Source organism: Plectropomus leopardus, chromosome 22, assembly GCF_008729295.1.
Source record: "Plectropomus leopardus isolate mb chromosome 22, YSFRI_Pleo_2.0, whole genome shotgun sequence".
NCBI lineage: Eukaryota > Metazoa > Chordata > Actinopteri > Perciformes > Serranidae > Plectropomus > Plectropomus leopardus.
The window spans coordinates 16,425,947-16,446,676 of NC_056484.1; the positions used below are offsets into that span (position 1 = coordinate 16,425,947).

Here is a 20,730-nt window from a genome sequence, read left to right on the forward strand (position 1 = left end):
TCCGCTCTGAATGAATGAAGCTGTAACCATCTGAGGTCCTCCTCTTCCTCTTCCTCTTCCTCCTCCGCCTCTCGTTCTCCATCGAGCCTGTCGTCGACCAGCGCGGCCGAGCTGGGGGGGAATCCGGGGAAAGGGAGCCGCGGTGCCGCGCACCGGCCGACGGACGCCCCGCCGCGACGCGCCACCAACATGCTCACCCGGGTCAAGTCCGCAGTGGCCGGGTTCATGGGTGGAATTATGGCCGGGGGCAGCTCCGGCGGAGGAGGCAACACTGGCTCCGAGCTGCCGCTGAAATTCCCATATATGAGACCCGAGTTCCTCGGACTGTCCCCGGATGAGATCGAGTGCTCCGCGGACCACATAGCCCGGCCCATCCTCATCCTGAAGGAAACAAGGAGATTACCGTGGGCCACCGGATACGCTGAGTAAGTAAACCGACGGCAGCTGCACTTGAAGCAGCTCCTGATGTCCCTCAGGTATCATTTAATCTAAATTATCCGCCTTAAGCCTTATGGAGGCCCAGATGCTTGCAGGTGTCCATCACAACACTTAACACATTTAAACAGGCAGACTTGCACAGCTATAGATCCCAGACTGACTGGGGGCAAACCTGCACCTGTTGTGACCCACATCCACACCCAGCATGCTTGTGCAGCATCCTTTTGCCCTTTGTGTCAAACTCAAATTGCATGCTGTTAGAAATGGATGACAGCATTCAGAGAGTCCAAGCTGGTTTTCACGTGCAAGAGGATGATGCACCCTCTACTGTACCAGCAGCATCTGGGTATTAAGTCTATAACTGTGCTCTATTTATGGCTTACTGTATGTCATGGTGTGATTGCATGTTGATAACCTCTAAGTGCACTGTAGCAAACCGTTTCAAAAAGATGCACCCTCATATTCTGGCTTGGCTTTCCTGAGAATGCTGATTGCTGTCTAATACACTCGAGTGAAGAGTTCCTGTCATTGCTGCCTCTGTCAGCATCCACATAGTACAGCAGAGAACCAGTGCTCTTGTAATTATGTCACAATTTACAGTGGCTAAATAATAGCTAACCAGATGGGTGTGTTATTACTACACATGTTAACTGGACATTCGTAAGTATCTCTGTTGACTTAATGAATTGGCAGGTAGGTGGATGTAGCCGGGGATGCCAGCATAAAAGATGGGAGCTCCTGGTTTGCGCCTGACAAATGACGTGAAGGGGAGACCGGGTATGGTTGTACCAACAGGAGGGTTGTAACAGGGATGACCTATGAGTCACATAATACATATAATGTAGAATCAACTCCCTTCTGAACTTGCATGTGAAATTTCACAGCTGTGTGAAGAAGTATGCATATTTTATAGCCAGCAAGTTTTTTTTGTTTTTTTTTTGCTGATGCTGTTGTTTGTTTCTTTGGTAAAATAAAGCATTTAAAGCATTTAATTTTTGCTCATTTCAAACTACCGTGCTGCTTCAGATAGCTAAATAATGGGTGACTGCGGTGGGGATGGTTGCCAAGCAAAAAAACATAAAATTAAAGTGAAATATTGCAATTTTAAAAAAGTGAAAATCCTATAGATTTACAGAAATTTTCATGAGAGGTTTTGGTGCAAAACTGTAATTTTAGCAATTTTTTTTCTTTTTTTGTCCAGAATTATTACAATCAAACATATTTAATAAACTGAAAAAGCAGTGGCTGCTGAATAAAAAACATAAAATTAAATTTAAATATTTTAATTCCAATAAAATGCAAAACTATACATTTACAGTCATTAACATTATAAGTTTTGCAGCTAAACACTGTTATTTTACAGATTTTCTATTCCTTCTAAAAGGGTGATGTCATTTAAAGTTTTAAAGAGAAATACAAGGTACAGGTAGGTAGATTTATTTGTAATTTTTCTTAAATGTGGTTTGAGAAATGAAATTAAAGCTGACCCTAAATCCTGCTACAATACTGTCATTTTAAAGATTTTTTTCCTGAATTATTACAATCTAACATCTTCAATTGAAAAACAGTCAGGTGAAGGTGGCAACAGTGGCTGCAAAATAAAACTGTAAAATTACAGTGATATATTGTAATTCAAATAAAATGCATAAACAATAAATTTACAGACATTTTCATTATAGATTTTGTGGAAAGACACTGTAATTTTACAGACTTTTCCTGCAATATTATGATTAAATTCCTTAACTGATTCCTTTTTTTTTTTCAGCCATGAGAGATGCTGAGAAAAACGTCAAGATGCACTTGTACATGTCCTTGTAGTGGGCGATACAGCCTTATACAGCCTTAACCTTGAGTGACCAGATCTTCTAGCATATAGCCACAGTGTTCTCATTAAGCATGTGTGCAAGGTAATCTTGATGCTTATCAGCAAGGGCAGTACTCTGTGCATCAAAGATGCAGCTGCAGACTGTCGGCTTTGTTTGACGCACTGTTGTCACAAGTGACCTCACCACAACTGTATTTAGGTGCCACTCGGGGAAGTACAAGTTATAGTTAGTACAACTTATAAAGACACTGAGACTGTGAGCCTTCATCACAGGAATTTCCACAACAGTCCTAAACTCTGCAGCAGATGAGGTGAGGCAGGGAAAGAGAGTAAGGTCTGTACCCAAAATATGCTCTATCTTCTGTGTGACATTGTGCAGAATTGTGCAAATTCAGTCGTATTGTCATGACTTACCCCAGTAGTGTGCCAGGTTATAACAATTGAATTCCTCCTATTCCACGTTAATAAATTAATTCAGTGATACAGTTGGTGGAAAAACTGCTTTTTGTATTAGTCAAATAAGGTTGCTATATGTCAAAATTTGCTCTAGCAAAAAATTCAAGCCTTAAATTCAAGAGTTAAAGGAGCTAAGACAAAAAGTATTACAGCCTTACCCGGTCTGCCCTGTTAATCATGGTAACTTGAGGAAGCTCAGATCCGCAGCATCACAGGCAGCTGACACAGTGACAAAAAATACTCATATGTAGTGTCAGGGCAGTGCACAAGACATACGATGTAACTACTGCAATATACAGCATGCTTAGATTGTAAATGTTGTTGCATTTGTTTATTACTGAGGAGAAAGATTTCTCTTTCACTAGAGTACATATTATTTGATTAACTGTTCCCTGCTGTGTCTGTTCCCACCTTTGGTTAATATATCACAATAAAGTCCTAGATGAAAATCTGTCTCTCCACCCTGATAATAGTAATGTGCGTGGTTTTCACAATAAATTACACAGACTCTTGAGTAATTATCAGTGAATAAACAAGGAACTAAGCACTAATTAATCAATAGTTATCACATAGCTCCCAAATGACACAAAGGAGATAAAGTTAACAGCAGGGTGCCACTAGATACTAGAAGTGAAGCATTGTCTGAGAGTTTTCTCTAGATATAAGTGAATCTACTGCTTTCCTGAAGAAGAACAGATTACACTTGAAGCTATTACTAAAATATTAAAATATCCATTCCCTCCATCTCTATGCTCCCACTATGTTATAGTGAAATAATACTCAAACTGTTTGTCAATCTGTTCCTTTGCCAAATCTTCCTTTCGTTTCCTTTCTTAATCTCTTTTTAGCACACACACACACACACACACACACAAGCACGCACTGATACTCAGCAGGCATGAAGTGTCTCTTTGGGACCGGTGTGTTTAATGAGTTCAGCTCGTACCAGCATTTATCTGTAATTAAAGCCTCCTGTGTTGTCATTACAGCAGCCATTTTGGCTCTCACCTCTCCTACCTCTCGTACTCTACTCCTTTCTGCTAACAACAACAACACCACCAACAACAACAAAAACAAAAAACAGAACAGAACAGAAATCAAATTACTCTACCAAGTTTCTTTTCTTCTTTGGAATAAAGGTAATTCCAAGACAGCTTTAATTTATTTAGTCAAATCTTTTCTTTTAGGGCTCATAATTGACCATTCACTAATCTCCATCTAGAAATGCAACTGTCCAGTCATAACTTAGCTCCCTTTGTTGAATTGTTGTGCATGGTAAGAGCAATAGTTGGTATTGAGAATGTGAGGGTACATCACGCCATAGGGGACATGTGAGGTGCACGCTCTGTTATCTCAGTAACCAAAGTAGATGCACTCAGTCCAAAAACAATTAAGATCATAATGTCCTAATACATAAGTGGAAGCAGTGCCTCAGGGTCTGTAATCTTTGGGCTGCCAAGTCACATGAATGTTGTTTATTGTGATTTGTTAGTACTGATACCGTTGCTTGACCACAGTAGCAGGCGCAGATAATTCCACACAAGACAGAGCTCTCATCCAAAAACACTGCATGACTAGCAGCTAGCTAACTGGCTCACAACCTTTTAGCACGATATCATGTATGTAGCCATCATGTGCTTAATTGTCTCCTTTAAAAAGGGTTCTTGTTCCAAAATTAGTCAAGAGGGGTCATTATAATTCAGTACAAAATTGCGTTTCCAGCAAAGTCACAGAGCGAACGTTAGGTTAATTACCCAGCCACAGCTGATAACATCTACTAGTAAACTTAACAGTAATTTTACAAGGTTTAGACACGGTGGTAAAATACACTCAAGATGTCAAGAAAGGTATCCCTTATAAGAGTACACCTAAATTGAAGTTTCTCTCTTTTACTGAACAAAGACTAGCTTAATTGTCTTGTTAACTCATTGGGAATCACACTTCTTTCAAACTCGACAGAAACAAAATAAAACTCACCAAAACCGTGACTGGTTAGTCTTTTAAGTCATTTAGTTAGTTAGTCCACTGTTCCAATAATTACAAAATCTGGTTTCGCAGAAATAAACCCATAATTCACAGTTAGATTTGATGTGTTGTTTTGCACTGCTGTTTACAGTCCTTTAATGTTATCCCCACCACTGACAGTCACCATGTTTCTCAGCTCGGCTGCATGTTACACCAGACTGACCACTGGTGGCGCGTGAAGCTCCACACACTATACATCCTCAATTCAGCCTCTTCTTCAGTATGAGCTTAATTGAGAGATAAGCATCTGTATTTTTTTTGACAGTAATGAAAATCATGCTGTTAGGATTTCTAAATATCCCAGTATACCGTAATACCACCCAAGCCTATCTGCCAGCAGTATTTAGTTCTGTTAGCAAAATGAATGGTCGGGGGTTAGAAATGAGTAGGTGTTTTTGTCAATCTCTTGTCTAAAATTAAGGACTAATTATTATTTAAAAAGATGTATTTTGAGTGGTTATCTATGTGTGCTGTTACCCACTGTCTCTTAAGAACCACATAGTGAAGACGAACCCGTCCATTCATTCAAACACCCATTGTGCTGTTGTATTTTCTTATCTCTGATATTCAGGTGTTAGTGCATCCTGACCAAAACCCTCCAGGAAAAGTACTAAATTTGGACTTTTTAAGACTGTTTTAAGTTTTTAACTCGTAGCTCTTTTGCTGTTTTTGTTCCTTTGATGTTCCAAGTTAAACAGAGGCAAAGCTGTGAACCATTGTGCTTCAGCAAATAATTATCCCATCCTTGGGGCCAATGTCTGGCCCAGAATCTGTTGCCGAGGGTAGAGAAACAAAGAGGGCATTAGATGTCTGACAAAGGAGGGGAAAATTAGGTTTTGTTTCTAATGGGAGGAAAGCTAATTGTTCCGAATGGAACAAAAATTTGATTGGCAGGGAACTGAAATGACTGTCATTCATTCTGCAAATAGTGAAACGAGGACAAATTAGATGCAAGGGCACTTTCAATCACACACACAATGGCACCAGCTGCACCTACCATGACAGAGTAACAGACAATCCATTATTGATTTGACCCATTAAATGCATTGGGCTACAATGCATTTAATGAATCCAATCAATAGTAAAGGACAAAGACTTCGTTTTTTAGGTTAGAAAGTTCATATAAACAGGTATTTTTTTCATGAAAATAATGTAAAACCAGCAGGACATGATCACACACACAGGTCATCACATTACTGCGTTTGTTGACAGCAGATTCGATGAAGCAGACAAAGACTTTCCGGACTTTTGTGTATCATGTGCTCAATAGTAGTCAATGCGTCTGAGTGTTTTATGACTGTAATAACTCAGAGGGCATTTTCTACTGTAATTATGGGTGCAGCAGTAATATATCAGGTTTGAAAGCAGAGCTGTGTAATCACACTGAAGAAAACCCCTCTGGACATGATGGCTTTTGTGCCATGCATGCATGGTGAATGACACAATATAACCAAAGCAGCACCAGTTTTAGCTCAGGCACACCCTCGATACCGCAAAGCTTACATGGCAACCAGTTCCATTTATAACACATTACGCTTTATGGAAGTTGTAAGCACAGTTATAACAAATACTGCCTCAAACATGGTAGTGTTGGGTGCAGTTTCTTGCCTGTTTCTGTCATATCCAAAGGAGATATTAAATGTAGGGTACTATAGTATTTCCACTGTTCCTACAACCCCAGCAGAAGCTAATGAGCCTTGTTCAAGCAAAACATTTAATTGTCTGAATGTAGTTTAAAAAGACTCAGAATCTGCATCTGATAAGACGATGATGCTCTATACATTTTAAAGAAAGCTCCTTGGTTATTGGGTTTACACTAAAGCAAAATGAGGAGGAGTCTATTCATTGGGTATCCTCCCATTTAACCAGTGCATACGCCACAGTGGAAATAGACAGCTGCACAAGGCTTTCAAGACAGTAGGTCTCTTTGTCTCTCTCTGAAATTTGAAAATAATTGATTTGCTTTAATGGGCACTAGCAAGGCAAATATATCGAATGTTGAAAAAAAAAATGGACCAGCAAAAGTCAAACATTAATTGTACATATGCTTATGTACATAAATATTCACATATCTACTCATATCAATATATGCACAAGCTGTCACTTGTGCTAAATATCCCTGGGCGTGTTTTGCTGTTTCTCTGTGAGCCTGTCTTTATCGTTCTCCTTCTATCTAAGGTTAACAAGCATTTGAGGCAGAGAACCAGACATTGATGCCGCCTCGCAGAAAACATCCAGTCTGTGTCTATAAATAGGCATGCCAATTTCTCAACTCTCACACACATTCACAACACCCTCCACAGATGTCTGTCAGACTTGCCAGTCTCATTGGAGCTGTCTCCACAATCTTTATTTTTTCGCCATTTATTGGTGGCCCACTTACATTTCATCATTACCTATTATTCAGCAGGTTCAGTGACCTTTGAGGTGGCCAATAAAGAAATTGGTGCTGTGATCCAAGTGTTTATGTTAACTCGGAAGAAGCTATATGCAAAAATTTTCATACTGAGTTGCTGCAAGTTAAAACTGGATCATATGCTTTAAAATGTAAATAAATAAATCAAGTGTTAAGACCAAATTAACCTCTCATTGTTTATTAATTTAATTAATAATAATTTAGTAATATAATAAAATTATTTTAATGATAAATAAAAGTCACTAAAATGGAACATGAAATAAGAGCCTGTGAAAAACCCAAATGTTAAATAACAGCATGTTGAGAAAAAAAAAGATGGGAGCTATGTGTTTGTGGCACAAGCAGCTTTCCATGTAAAAAATACGTGAATTGGTTTCAGCTTCACTTATCTTATCTACACCACACAACCAACAAAAATCGGTTACTCAAAAACCCAAACTCGTAACGACCGCAAAACTGCTAACTTTATGCATTATAGTTGCACAGTTGTTTGGACTAAGGGCAGAAACAAGGACTGAAAGCCACAGTGTGTTTGTTGGAAATAGGTAGAGAGTGACTGAGAGAGGGGGAGATAAGGTGGAAGGTTGACAATTGCACCCAATGTTTCTGTAAGTCATTAGTAATTATTAACCCATGACATTTTCTCATAATGATACCGGAGCCTGCCCCACAGGCTATGGGTATATAATAGGCTGATAATAAGATGAACGATAGATTTATGCACATAATTGGGGTTGGTAAATCATTCCTAATTAGATTCTTTTTGGCCACAGTGTGTTTTTGGGGGGGGGGTTCTTTCCCTTTTTTTTTGGATATCATATATACTGGGATGCATGTTGGCCTCCACAAATTTTCTGAATGAATTAATATTCTGCGGGCTGGAAAGCATTGGCGGGCTGTATGCTAGCGGCTCTGATGTTTAGCAGGCATAATGGTAACAAGCTCAGCATCTTATCTGTTCTGTTGTGTGTTAGCATGCTAACATTTGATTATTAGCATTGAACACAAAGTCCAGGTTTTACTTTGAACCAACCAGAAAATATAACAGATTCAGTATTTGTCAGTCAGAACTCTTTTAATGGCAGTTTAGAGAAGACTGTGTATTGATCCATTTTTGAAAGAATGAAAGAAAATGGCAGTTAACCAAATAGATAACGTATGATAAATCTAAATAATTCATATGAAAATGTTGGGTATTTGACAAGGGTGTGGGTTATGTTTTTGGAGGGACTAAGAATCATGACTTCAGTATATTTAAAATCTTGGCACGGCCCTGCTTATATACACTATGTATTTCACCTAGCTTCTTGTACTGTTTGTGACAACTACACAAAAGAGAAGCAAACAAAAAAGTAATTTTAAAAATTGTTGTCAAATGCAGAAGGTTGCAAAAGTAGGAAGTAAGACATATTACTTTTATGCAAACCACACAGTGATTGTGTGGCTGTCCTTAATGATTACTGGGTTACATCTGTCTTTGGTACCGTCTCTCTCTGTGGTCTGCCTGGTTACATAAGGGACAAATACAGATGAATTAGGTAACACATGCTACTCTGAGCATGAATGTATAGTCGCACACAAACAAAGACCTCTAACTCTCCCAGAGGCGACTGTCCTGATGCATCAGGACACTCCTGGCAGAGCAGGACCACAAACAAGCTCTCCTGTTTGATCTTCATCAGGAACATGTCACACACAAAGCCAGCTGCTTCATTCGGTGTGCGGAGAGAAACCTCCGGCTGTGTCTCTGACTAATTGTTGTGATCCTGCAGTGAGCCATAATAACCATGAAAGACTACAGGACCGTTTCATCCAACAAAAAGCATCTGATGTCTGCTTTCATTCAACCGCTTGTTCCAGACCACAGCTGTCAGACTGCAAAATCACAGCAAGTGGTGCATCTGTTGCTTTTAGCAAAATTTATCTGGAAAAAAAAATGAATGAAGAAATATGTTGGCAAATGGATTTTTATGTAATAGGACCTACCTGAACGGCTGCGGGCAAGCTAACAGTCGGAAATATGAGTCAGCCTGTATGTTTCATCTTTCTGTTTCAGGGTGATTAATGCTGGTAAAAGTGCACTGAATGAGGACCAGGCCTGCTGCGAAGTGGTCGTAGCAAGAAGGAGGCCAATGAGCTACTGCCCTCCGTCCACGCCCAGCAAGACCCCCACAGCCAAGAGACGCAACTCCCTGCCAAACGGAGAGGGCCTGGGGCTCCGTATGGAGCACAGTAAGCTGGGAGAGGTAAGAAAACACAAATACACTCCCCATTTCATAGTTAGGCTATACTGTGTTCATACATGATGCATTTATGAACAGTTTTGCTCATGACTAAACCAAGTAAACTAGTGTAAAGTTAGTTAACTCAGCCATAGCTGACAATGTAACTGTAAAAGCAACATTTATCCACCGTGCAACCATCCATCATTTAAAAAAAACCATCAAATTTAAAGGGTAATTTCAATATTATTTAACCTGGACCCTATCCTCTTATGCTGCAGCTGCAATGGCAAAACAGGCAGAAATGTAAATCCTATGCGCAATTGTGCAACATCAATTTACATCCATTAAATGTGGTCATTTTTTTCCACTGACAATCACAACATTACAGAAAGGATCCTACAAAGATATGAAATGTTTTTTCCTCATCTTTAGCTGATCTTTTTGTTATTGTGACCAATGCTCGCTCAAGGTCTCATTTTGAAATCTCACAGACTTTTTTGCCACATTGTCAAAATCAGCTTAATAGTCAGCCTTGACACTGAAAATCTTTTAGATCACACTGTCTATACTCCAACACAGCAAACTCTTCCTGGCACTCCTCTCTCCAACACTCACTACTGTTTCCACCGTTGTTTTTCCTGTCCGTGTCTTTTCTGTAATGCTGTCAAAGCCCTCCAATAACAATCTGATCCTGTCAGTGTCAAAAACAGGCACTCTGAAAAAATGTAACTTGACTTTGCACAATTGCCTGTAGGGATTACACTGCAGCTTGTTTTGCTGCTGCCATATGCAGTGTTTCTCTCAGTACTGGACCAGCTTCAAAATATGTTGTCTCCATTAGTCACTTAGACACAAAAAATATGGGAAAATAGGGTCCAGATTGAAAAAGCACCAAAGCTTCTCTTGAAGTAGAAAAAAATGTTTCAAGACAAAATCATCTTGGGTGAGAGCGGGTTTTGATTAAATCTCAGGGCTGGGTGTGTAGGATATAAAAACGAAGTTAATTGCCATTTCAGTCATAAAAGTGATGAAATTAATTGTTTTTACTTAAATTTATATTTGATTTCTACACTTTTTTCATGTAAATCATTATTCATCGACACCTCCGCAAATTGGCCAGTAGTCACAAAAACTTTAAGAACTGTTATCTTTAAAGGAGGGAATTAAGGGAATTATCATTCATTTCACTAGGGAGTTTGTTCAAAAATCCCCAAAGTTTGCTTTGCAGAGTCATTTGTTTCCAGGGTTACACTCTGTGCAACCCGTGGGAAAGCTTGCAAAGCAGAATAATTTGCTAACTTAAAATGTCCTGAATCATAACTGTGAATATATTAAAACAAGTCCTGGAACAGTTTTTAGTGGGCAGAATATCCAACTGACAAAAACCCATTTGACAAAAAACCGCATACTCAGGGTCATGTAATCCCAGCAGAGTTTGAGATGGCACAGACATGACAGAGTTGTGTTTCTGCCTACAGAGAGGAATGAAGAGAAAGGGATGTTTGACCTCCCAAACACCATTAAACAGGATGAGTCATGATGTTTTCTCCTGGGTCTCTCTGCCCACAGATAATTCACACACATTACAGTGCTGCATCCGCAGCATTAGACACTTTATGTTTGATTTTTTTTTTATCAACTATCAAATGATTTTAAAAAAAACATACATGATTTTAGCTTAAGTATGTTATAATGAGCTGGTGGAGGATTTTTACATACTTAGATTATTTAGATAATTTGTAGTATTCAAATACTTTCATCCTTGCTTATGCTACTTTACAAACAGATTATACTTAAAATTGAAAAAGGCTCTCGGATCATTTTTGATATGGATTCCCATCAGTTTGATCTTTAATCCTATGTTTTTTCCAAGGTGACTGTAGGAGCCAAATTCCTCATTTTTGAAGGGTAAATGTTGTATCTTTATTGCCCCCTTAGACATTCAGTTCATTAACTTCTTTGTACCTTTGGCTCAGTAAATTAAAATATCTCATTTCTGAATCCAATGTGTAGCCTTGCTCTGGGCTTTTTTTCTCATTTTTCCCCTTTTCCACTCCTATATGAGTGCAGAGCACACATCGGCCCCAGGGAGAGCAATAACATTCTGTTTTTGGCCGCACCTCATTGTTAGTTAATCAGTTAATCACATCAAACTAATAGCTAGCTGTGTTTCCCATCAATGCCCTGTTTTAATTGGAAAACAGTGCATCATGGCCAAGGACTTCTTTTTTTTTTAGTTACAGTAACTGTGGGAGAAATGTTACAATATTGAGTCATTTTTTGCATCACACTGCTGGTCTTGCCTGAATGATAAAGTTATTCTACTGAAAACCAATTCTGACATCTAATAGAATGACTCCTTCTCCTTGTAAATACAGTGAAATTTGGCCCCAACAGGTCACAGGAACCAAATTCGTCATTATAGCAACATTTCTTTAGTTATTATGGAATTTTTTTTTTGGAAATTATTTTGAAAAATAAGTCACATCTGAGTGCAGTTTAAGTTTAGACAGATGTTTCTGGATAGCCACATTTTCCTGTAGAATGTTAAAAAGTCTGGAGTTAATTGCCATATAAATGGCATACTCATATAGACTTCATATGTAAAGCAGTGATGCATATTAAAAGTCACTGTTTAACTGAAAACCCACCGGTGAAACTCTGAACTGAGATTAGAGAAAGACAGACAGTGGGTGGGACACTCATTAGTGGGTGTGAAGATGTGCATTTTTGAGCTAAAAAAACCAACTACAATCCCTTTCTTATTTTTATCATGATTGTGTGGTTGAATATAATGGTTAAATTCAGCTGTTAATTCGCTGTGTCACTGTATGCTGTTGCCACTTGATATGAAATCAATATGATACTAGAAAAGTGCACTCAGAGTGCAGAGCTCCGCCCGGCGGCCGGCTACTCAAGCTGATTGCGGCCACTCAGGACAAGACACGGCCACAGATGTTTGATCCATGTCGTTCGTAACTGGACTTTTAACAGTATTAGCTTTGTCTGTACTCTACAGGACAACATGGTGGGAAATAACAACAGCAAACAACTAAAATCATCCAAGATGGAAACAATTTAACTATGTTGCTTTCTTATTTACTTCCGGTGAAAGCACTAATATCAAGGAAAAATGAACAGGTCAACAAAATTTCTGAGTCTACAAAATCAAGCGGGCAAAACACTCTGCTTCTGAAACGCACCCAGTGTGGTATGATACCGTGTAGAGGACGGACTGGCCGAAACGCAAAAGCAGCGGCACAACTTCAGTGGAATACAACTTATCAGGTATGGAATTAATCTGCAGATGCTTTGGTTCAAAATGAGACCAAACTTTACATTAATGTGGCCTGCAACAGACAGTTTTTTCCACCACTGTGAATCATCGAAACCGCCAGAGGTCGTCCTAAATGTGCACACTAAATATTAGTCTGATTGGTCCAGTAGTTTGTGCGATGAGCCGCAGGCAGACACACTTACATGCGACCGCTGATCCCCTCTAGGCGGAGATAATAAATGACATTTATGTTTGTGTCTGCAGGACAGTGAAGGGCTGGTGTTTCACTACTGGGCCTTGTTTGATGGCCACGCTGGTTCAGGTGCGGCAGTCGTCGCCTCCCGCCTACTGCAGCACCACATTGCCTGCCAGCTTCAGGCCGTCATTGAGATTCTACGCAACCTATCCTCCTTACCCCCAACTGTCATGGGTGAGGAGCCAGACAACAACCCCTACCTCCAGGGAAACACCCCAGGCCCTCACCGAGCCCTGACCCGAGCCGCTTCTCTGCGCGGGGCCGCGGGTGCGCCAGGTTCCCCATGCAACACCCCGCCTCCACCACGCTTCTTCACTGAGAAGAAGATCCAGCATGAGAGCCTGGTGATAGGAGCCATAGAGAACGCCTTCAAAGAGATGGTGAGAGGAGGGTGCAAGGTCACGATAAACCACTTCACTCATCCTGATCAGTCCTGAAAGTGTTCACGCACATCAGAAGCAACTCTGCCATGACTGATGACATTTTAGGAATTTGGCTGAGAGTTTTATGTAGAGAAATATATGATGAGGTTGCACAAAAAGTGTTCCATTATCTTCTTGCAAGCATCAGTAATCTGTCCTCTCTGTTACAGACCTGCCTACTGGCAATCATCCCATTATCAGCATCTTCAGCACCTTCACTACTTTCACCTCCGTTCCAAGTTCAACACTTTAAAAATACAATGTTCAAAGTTATTCTGGCTCCTTTGACATTTTTACATTATAGCAGGGAAAGCACAGATGCAATAACTAACTCAGGCTGCATTCTTATTACATGAACAAGTTTCAGGGTCCTCATATTGCACATTTTGACTCACTGAAACGGCTTAAAGTTAATGTAACTGCACCATTAATGTCATTATCAGTTATACCAGTGCTTTGCCTACACTGACAAGTCGGCATGTCTGCAGTGAAAAAAGTCCATTGTCTTAGCAGCAAAACAGCCTGCAGTGTAATGTTAATGGGTAAAAGCGTTTGTTTTTAACCACTTTAAGACTCAGATTTTTAATTGTCTGACAACACAATGTAAAGGATCCCTATAGAGATAGGCTTTTTATTAAAGTAAGATTCTTTTTGTTTAACCAGAAACAGCCCCAAAATCGCTATCGCCAAACACAGCACACTGCATTTAAATAAACAGGAATGTTATCATCAGAAAACACACTTCATTAAAGGTTGACAGGAGAAAAAATCCCCAAAACCTATTTGCTTCATCTGTCCATTGTTTCAACAATCACCAGTTCTGACTTAATTGAAATAAACCCTCATTTCACCCTGTTATATGTGAAAATATGCTGGCTCTATACAAGCTAAAATCACTGTTTATGTAAATGCAGTCTGGTGGGTTTGGCGATAGTGATTTTGGGGCTTTTACTGATTAAACAAAAGGATCTCACTCTGAGTGAACCCTTTGAACCCTAAGCAAATTGTCTTGATTTGTTTCGAAACTATTGGGAAAAAAGAAAGATGGCAAGAAATTGATAGATTCTGAAAATTATTTTTACAAATGCTAGAAAAAAAAATGTCCAAAAATACATTTATAATTATCATAATTATATATTTAAAATTAAAGTATAACTTTTTAGGTAGTTCCCTTGTTCTTTTTCTTTTAATACTTTATTTTTATTTTTTGTTTAGGTTATTTCTTGTACTTTTTGCACATTTTTTGGTCGTCTCTTCTAAAGTTGCCTTTTAACCTTGTTTTTGAAAGAAATCAAGCCAATTTGCTCAGGTTTCAAAAGGTTAAAAAGGTCTATCTCTGCAGGGTATCACATTTCACAGTTAGCAGAGGACTAAAATGCTGAACACTGTGTCGGCAGGTTTAACAAAAAAAAAAAAAGCAAGGTTAAATGAAATACAGCTGATACAAGAAGACACAAAAAACTGTACAGTGGGAGCAGCCTGAGGTAAAACGAAGTGCATTTTTCAAATGACTGCCTGTAATGATTTAGCAAATGCTTTGTGATTTACCAGTCTGTAGTTGGAATATTCATTTACACTAATTTAGAGGTGAAGTAATTGCAATTTCTAAAATTATTAGGACAAAGTCATTTATGTCAACTCCATTACTCCTCTATGTCATGCTTATTTAGCGTTTTTGAGTTACCAGTCTGTGCGTCCATCCGTCCCATTCTCATGAACACAAATTCTTCAAATTTGGCAAAAACATCCACTTGGACTCAGTAAGGAACTAATCTGATTTTGGTGGACAAATGTCAAGGTCGTTTTGACCTAGTATCTGTCATTCTCGTGCATGCAAGTAAAGCAGGCCTTGAGGAAATTTTCCTAAAATTTGGCATAAACATCCAACTCAATTTTGCTTTTCAAGTTTGAAAACAAAAATGGGTTAGGCACATACACACTTGGTAAAGATTGGGATTAAGGAAGAAGTTGTTGTTAGGTTTGTCATTCATAACAAAATGGACAGTTGACTCATGAAATAAATTCATGAGCATAAATGTGTTTCACTGTAGCTGACAGTCAATAGATGGTTAATTTGGAGATTATCTGTTGAGTTGGCCTTTGTAGTTTTTTAAGTGGTTAGTTCAGGATATTTACACATTGAGATACATCTTGTCATACTCGATCATTTGCTATGTTAGAGTATTAGACATTGTTTTTTTCATCTATTTAGTTTAGTTAATATGTTTACGTATTTAAAAAACAACTAAATTGTACATGAGCAACAGAAATGTGACGGAAAGATGCAAAAAAAAAACCTTGTGAACTTGATCAAGGCACTCTCCAGTATATACCGTCATTGATTAGTTAATAAATAAAATATTACAAAGATGGGAGGGACTAAAAGACAAAGATAAGGTGCACACAATAGCAGACATCCATATATACAAGTACTCAATGTGAAAAACAAGTAAAACCTCAGTTATTCGTTGGTATTTTACACAGGTAATCCTTAAGTATGACTGTGGGGAGAACACTTCGATATCCTGAAGCCAACCCACAATATTTTCACTGCACTCATAATTCCTCAAATGTATTTAATTTTAATTAATTACCTTGCTATTTACATGGGAAACAAGTGGAATCACCTTATCGTGTTTCCCTTTTTTTTCCTAATTTAAAAGAAAATATTAACACTGGAGTGCATGACCTGTCAAACTGTAGATTTTTTCATTAGCAGCAAGCACACTGCCAGTGTGTATGCAGTAAATATTTGCATGAATACTAAGCAGATATGGAAATGAAGTCACTGAAGGGGCCAACTCATGCAAATAAGGACAGATAAACAAAAGCTGGTATCAACAGCTTAATTTGTTTTTGCCGTCATAATGTGGTGTATGCTGTTGACACTGTCCTGAGGGCAAAAAGGCACATACTCACCAGCACATACACTTTACAAAGATGCTGACGAAGATTATATTGCGACCACAACCTTTAGCGTCTCTGTTTACTGTTTATTTAGACATCTGGCTGACTCAGAGAGCTGCTTATGAAATGATGGCTCCTGGCTAAATGCCATTCAACTGCACAGATTTGACTGTGAATTTCTGTTGCTCTAGATCAAAAGCATCTGACTAATATGTCTCAAGTAATTTGCTTTTAATTAAAGCTATTCAGCTTCAGCTTTTTATTATCGAAGAAAGAGGTATAAGGCAATCTGTTGTTTTTTTTTTATTTTACCAAATGTGTCCTAGACGTTTTAGTTCATAAGGAGTTCTGCTGCCAGAGAAAAGATTATTTTATGTTGTGAAACTTTAATTTCTTTGAAATTGTTTTGTGAGGAGATATCTGTAGAAGCCAAGGTCTACACAGTATTACCACTAGATGGCAATGGATTACAGTCTACACTGCTTAAGCTGGACCCTGCAGTGGTGAGATTAAAAAGATCAGTGAAAACTCCTCTCAGATCAACCCCCCACCGCCCTTTCCCTGAGTGGAAAAAAAAGAAGCTCTCTTACTCTTGATTTGACTTTCTTTTCAGGAGATTATCGCTGCATCAGTTAAAGCTGTGGCCTTTGTAGAAAGGAGTCCACCTGTGGGAGAAAAAAAACGGCTCATTAGAGTGCTCTGTCTGCTGGGTTTCTGCAAAACGGGAATGCAGAAAAATGATTATATTCCTGCTGTCAAAGGGGGGTCAAAAGGTAACATAATAAGCATTATGAAATTGCAGGGGAAAATAACACTCAATCTTGACATGTTAAGGCAAAACACAACCCCTCTCACTGATCAGTCTACATTAGTTATGCATGACAAGTTGTTTGCTGACGCACGGTCAGCAGTCAGGTTAAACCGATCGATAGTCTGCAAAGTTGCCCACACATCATCTGTTGCTCTAAAAGGTTGATCAGACTTTCTCGCCACTTGCTCTCTTTCTGATTGTTTCTCTCCATCTCACTCTCTCTTACAGTCATATTTGTGAATATTATTAAATAAAATAAGGCAGAGGTTGTGTAATTAAACTTTCCTCCTGCATGTGTAGGCTGTTTGCAGCGTGGACTCTTACCGTCTCATGTGGGTGGATGTGGGAGGTTTTTATTTTTTCTATTGTGCTATTTAAGTGTTGTTTCATTAAAGATTGACAACTGTCTCCTGCTTTCCCAGGATGCCCAGATTGAGAGGGAGAAGCAAGTCTACAACATCACAGGAGGGTGCACGGCTCTCACTGTGGTTTACCTGCTAGGAAAACTTTACGTGGGGAATGCAGGTGACAGCAGGTGCGTATGCTTATCTTCTAGAATAATAATAGATTTTATTTGTCATGCAATTTACATTTGGAACAAATCTCAAAGTGCTACAAGGTGAAGGCAGCAGCATATAAAAAAAACATCAAAACAACCAGCATAAAAGCATTTTTAAAAGTCATTTTGAAAAATATATGAGCTTAAAACAAATACAGCAACCAGCAAGAAGTTACTTAAAGTCATAAGTTCTGCTAAATTAAAGACTGTAAAGCAAGCAATGGTAATTACATCACAGTACCCCCAAAAGACATATGATGTCAGTGCATTGCAAGGCTATTCTTGCCGTTTTGGAAGCCGTCCTGGCCAACCTCAGCAGGAAGTTGGCTGACAGAGGTATGTAGTCACCTGATCACCTGGGCCTGCCATGCTATGGAAACTGGTCCCCGTACACGCTGTCTCTCACTTCTTACAGCTCACTTTCTTCAGCACCTCCACATATTGCTGCCATGGCTAACATTGCTGTACACCCCATTTGTGTTAGTATGAATAAATTATGTTTCACTTAAAGGTATATTATGCATAAATTGTTGGCTATGGTTTGTAAACACATCATTTGAACTTGGTCCCTCCTCCCTACGCTGCTTGTGTTAGAAATGCTACATGCTGAAATGAAAAAGGCAATAGTTTAGCAAGCTGAGGTCATCGCTGACAGAGACAGAGCATGTATATAACTATTCCAAATTTGTGTGCATCTACAGGGCTATCATTATCAGAAACAATGAGATCATTCCCATGTCGACAGAGTTTACACCAGAATCTGAACGACAGCGACTCCAGTTCCTGGTAAGACAACGCTGGTCTTTTTTTTGTTAACATAGAAACAGTGTTTATGTATCTTTTCTTGAAAGGATTGTGATGTATGACACTTTTTGGTGTAGTCTTTATTCTCAAGTTTGATCTGAATTTTCCTCCTAACAAACATATGTAATAGGGTTAGTCACACAAAGCCATGTCAGTTTATATGTGGTCAAACAGAGCGCTTATTGCTAGCCACAATTTCTCACTGTGTTCACACAATAAGCAACACAATCAACAAGGCATCCATCAAGTCAATCACTTTTCTATGAAGCTGTGCAAAATCAACCAATGCGAGGACACTCAACAAGCTCGTCAGCTGAGAATAGCTGGCTGTGACTGACCTTTTTGTAGTCAGCGGCGAATCAAGCAGAGACGCTTCCATGTTTCCTTTTGATTTCATGAATAAATCTCAATGTTCGTATAAACTCCTTTAGTGCCTCTTTAGTTGGAAGCAAAGGAAAGTTCACTGCAAAATACTTCTTGTATATATAAATATATAAACAGATATATGGACACCCATTTCTGCAATTAAAAGACAAAAAAAGATGACAATGTGGCCTTGTGGTGAAAAAAGGTCCTGTGGAAATTCTCAAAATAATATTCTAACTCACAATAATGACTTAGTATCACAAAATAATAAAAAACTCCCTCTTTCTTTTAAGACGCTCAGTATTTAGAGATGCTAAATCATTGTTTTGAGATACTCAGTCGTTATTTTGAGTAACTACGTCATTATTTAGAGATACTTAGTATTTCAAAATACTGATTTGGTTTCTCGAAATAATGAGCCAATAACTCAAAGTACTCACGTAATACCTTAAAATAATGACTAAGTCATTATTTTGAAATACTAAGTCATTCTTTTAAGTTACTAAGTCATAACTTAGAGATATTAAGTCATTTTGAGATACCATGCCATTATGTCCTAGTGACTAACTAATCTCAAGATACTTAGTCATTATTTTGAGATACTGAGTCAATATTTCAAGAAAACTAAGCAACTAATTTAAAATACTAAGTCATTATTTTGGATACTCATAATTTTAAGAACTTAAGTCATTATTTTGACTTACAAAATCATTATTTCGAGATTTGAAGTCACTCTGAGGAGCTAAGTCATCATTTCAAAAATGTTTCTCATTATAATGACTGACGAGTTCTTTTTTTTGTCATCAAATTGACAGAAATGGGTTTCCAAACTGATATCTATGTACATTATCATCTATTAACAAAGAAGAGGGCACAAAGAACAAAAGAGCAGAGCCTGACCAGACCGTTGTCACAGCAAGCCTATATTTACTGTTTTATCAGCATATACTGTAATAACAAGAGACAGCAGCACAGAAATACCAGGTGGATGTGAGTCTGTTTACAAATTGTGTTTTCTTTACAGTTTGACAACTTTTTTTTCAACTGTAGAATGTCCTGCTCAAAAGGGTTCTTTAATAACCAAACTTACAAGTTGCAATTATTTTTAATATGGCATAAAACAAAGGAAGGGATGGGCTCTACCTCTCAATCATCAATTCAAGCCTTCAACACTTTTCTGCACCTGTCAATCACAACAGCCTCGGCCAGTATGCCATTATCATATTATCAGCCTCAAAACTCCAGCGTGCGCCAGGCGCCAGAGCGAAGTGACAAAAAAACCCTTAGTGATGGAAGATGACTTTCATTTGATCTGCCACATATTTAGCTGCTTGACTGACTTGAAGACCATCATTGTGTCCTCCAGGGTTTTATGCAGCCTCACCTGTTAGGAAATGAGTTCACGCACCTGGAATTTCCCCGGAGAGTTCAGAGGAAGGAGGTGGGCAAAAGGATGCTCTACAGAGATTTCACCATGAATGGATGGTGAGTCTTTCTCTCTGTTCTTTATTATCTCTTTTGCACACTATTTTCACTGAGCAGACAAAGCACTGAGGGATGGCAGGTCCTGGCATGCGCATAATGTGTGCTTCAGATAAATGACCTGTCTTATCGTGAATGTCAAATTATGATGTGGAATGAAAATGTTGCGGGATGGCGGCCGGCCCTCTCCAGCTGCATCCACCTTAAAAGGAACAATAATCTGAAAAAGAATTCCTCAGTTGCTGTTGTGCTGCAGTCTATGTCTGTTACTCCCTCTCCTTCCTTTACCACTGGCTTCACTCTTCTATGCAGCGAGAGCTGAAGAGACCAGCAGAGAGCTAATGAGGGAGCAGGCTAACTTGATATGATATAATGATATAGCAGAGATGGCCCTGTATGTGCAGTGTTCTGCGGGCTAGCGAGGCACCATGCTGTTTGACTCTGGCTTCAGTGGAAGCCGG

The 20,730-nt window shown here is 38.9% G+C and overlaps 1 protein-coding gene across 1 annotated transcript in view; it reads left to right on the top strand.

Moving 5' to 3' along the window:
* Window positions 1–128: 128 nt before the first annotated feature.
* LOC121961258 (protein phosphatase 1H-like) overlaps window positions 129–20,730 on the top strand; it is a 35,628-nt gene continuing 15,026 nt past the window's right edge. Inside the window, 6 exon segments of the mRNA XM_042511171.1 lie at window positions 129–425; window positions 9,217–9,406; window positions 12,927–13,298; window positions 17,481–17,593; window positions 18,319–18,403; window positions 20,154–20,272. Coding sequence (XP_042367105.1) covers window positions 190–425; window positions 9,217–9,406; window positions 12,927–13,298; window positions 17,481–17,593; window positions 18,319–18,403; window positions 20,154–20,272 — 1,115 coding nt within the window. The 5' untranslated portion in view covers window positions 129–189.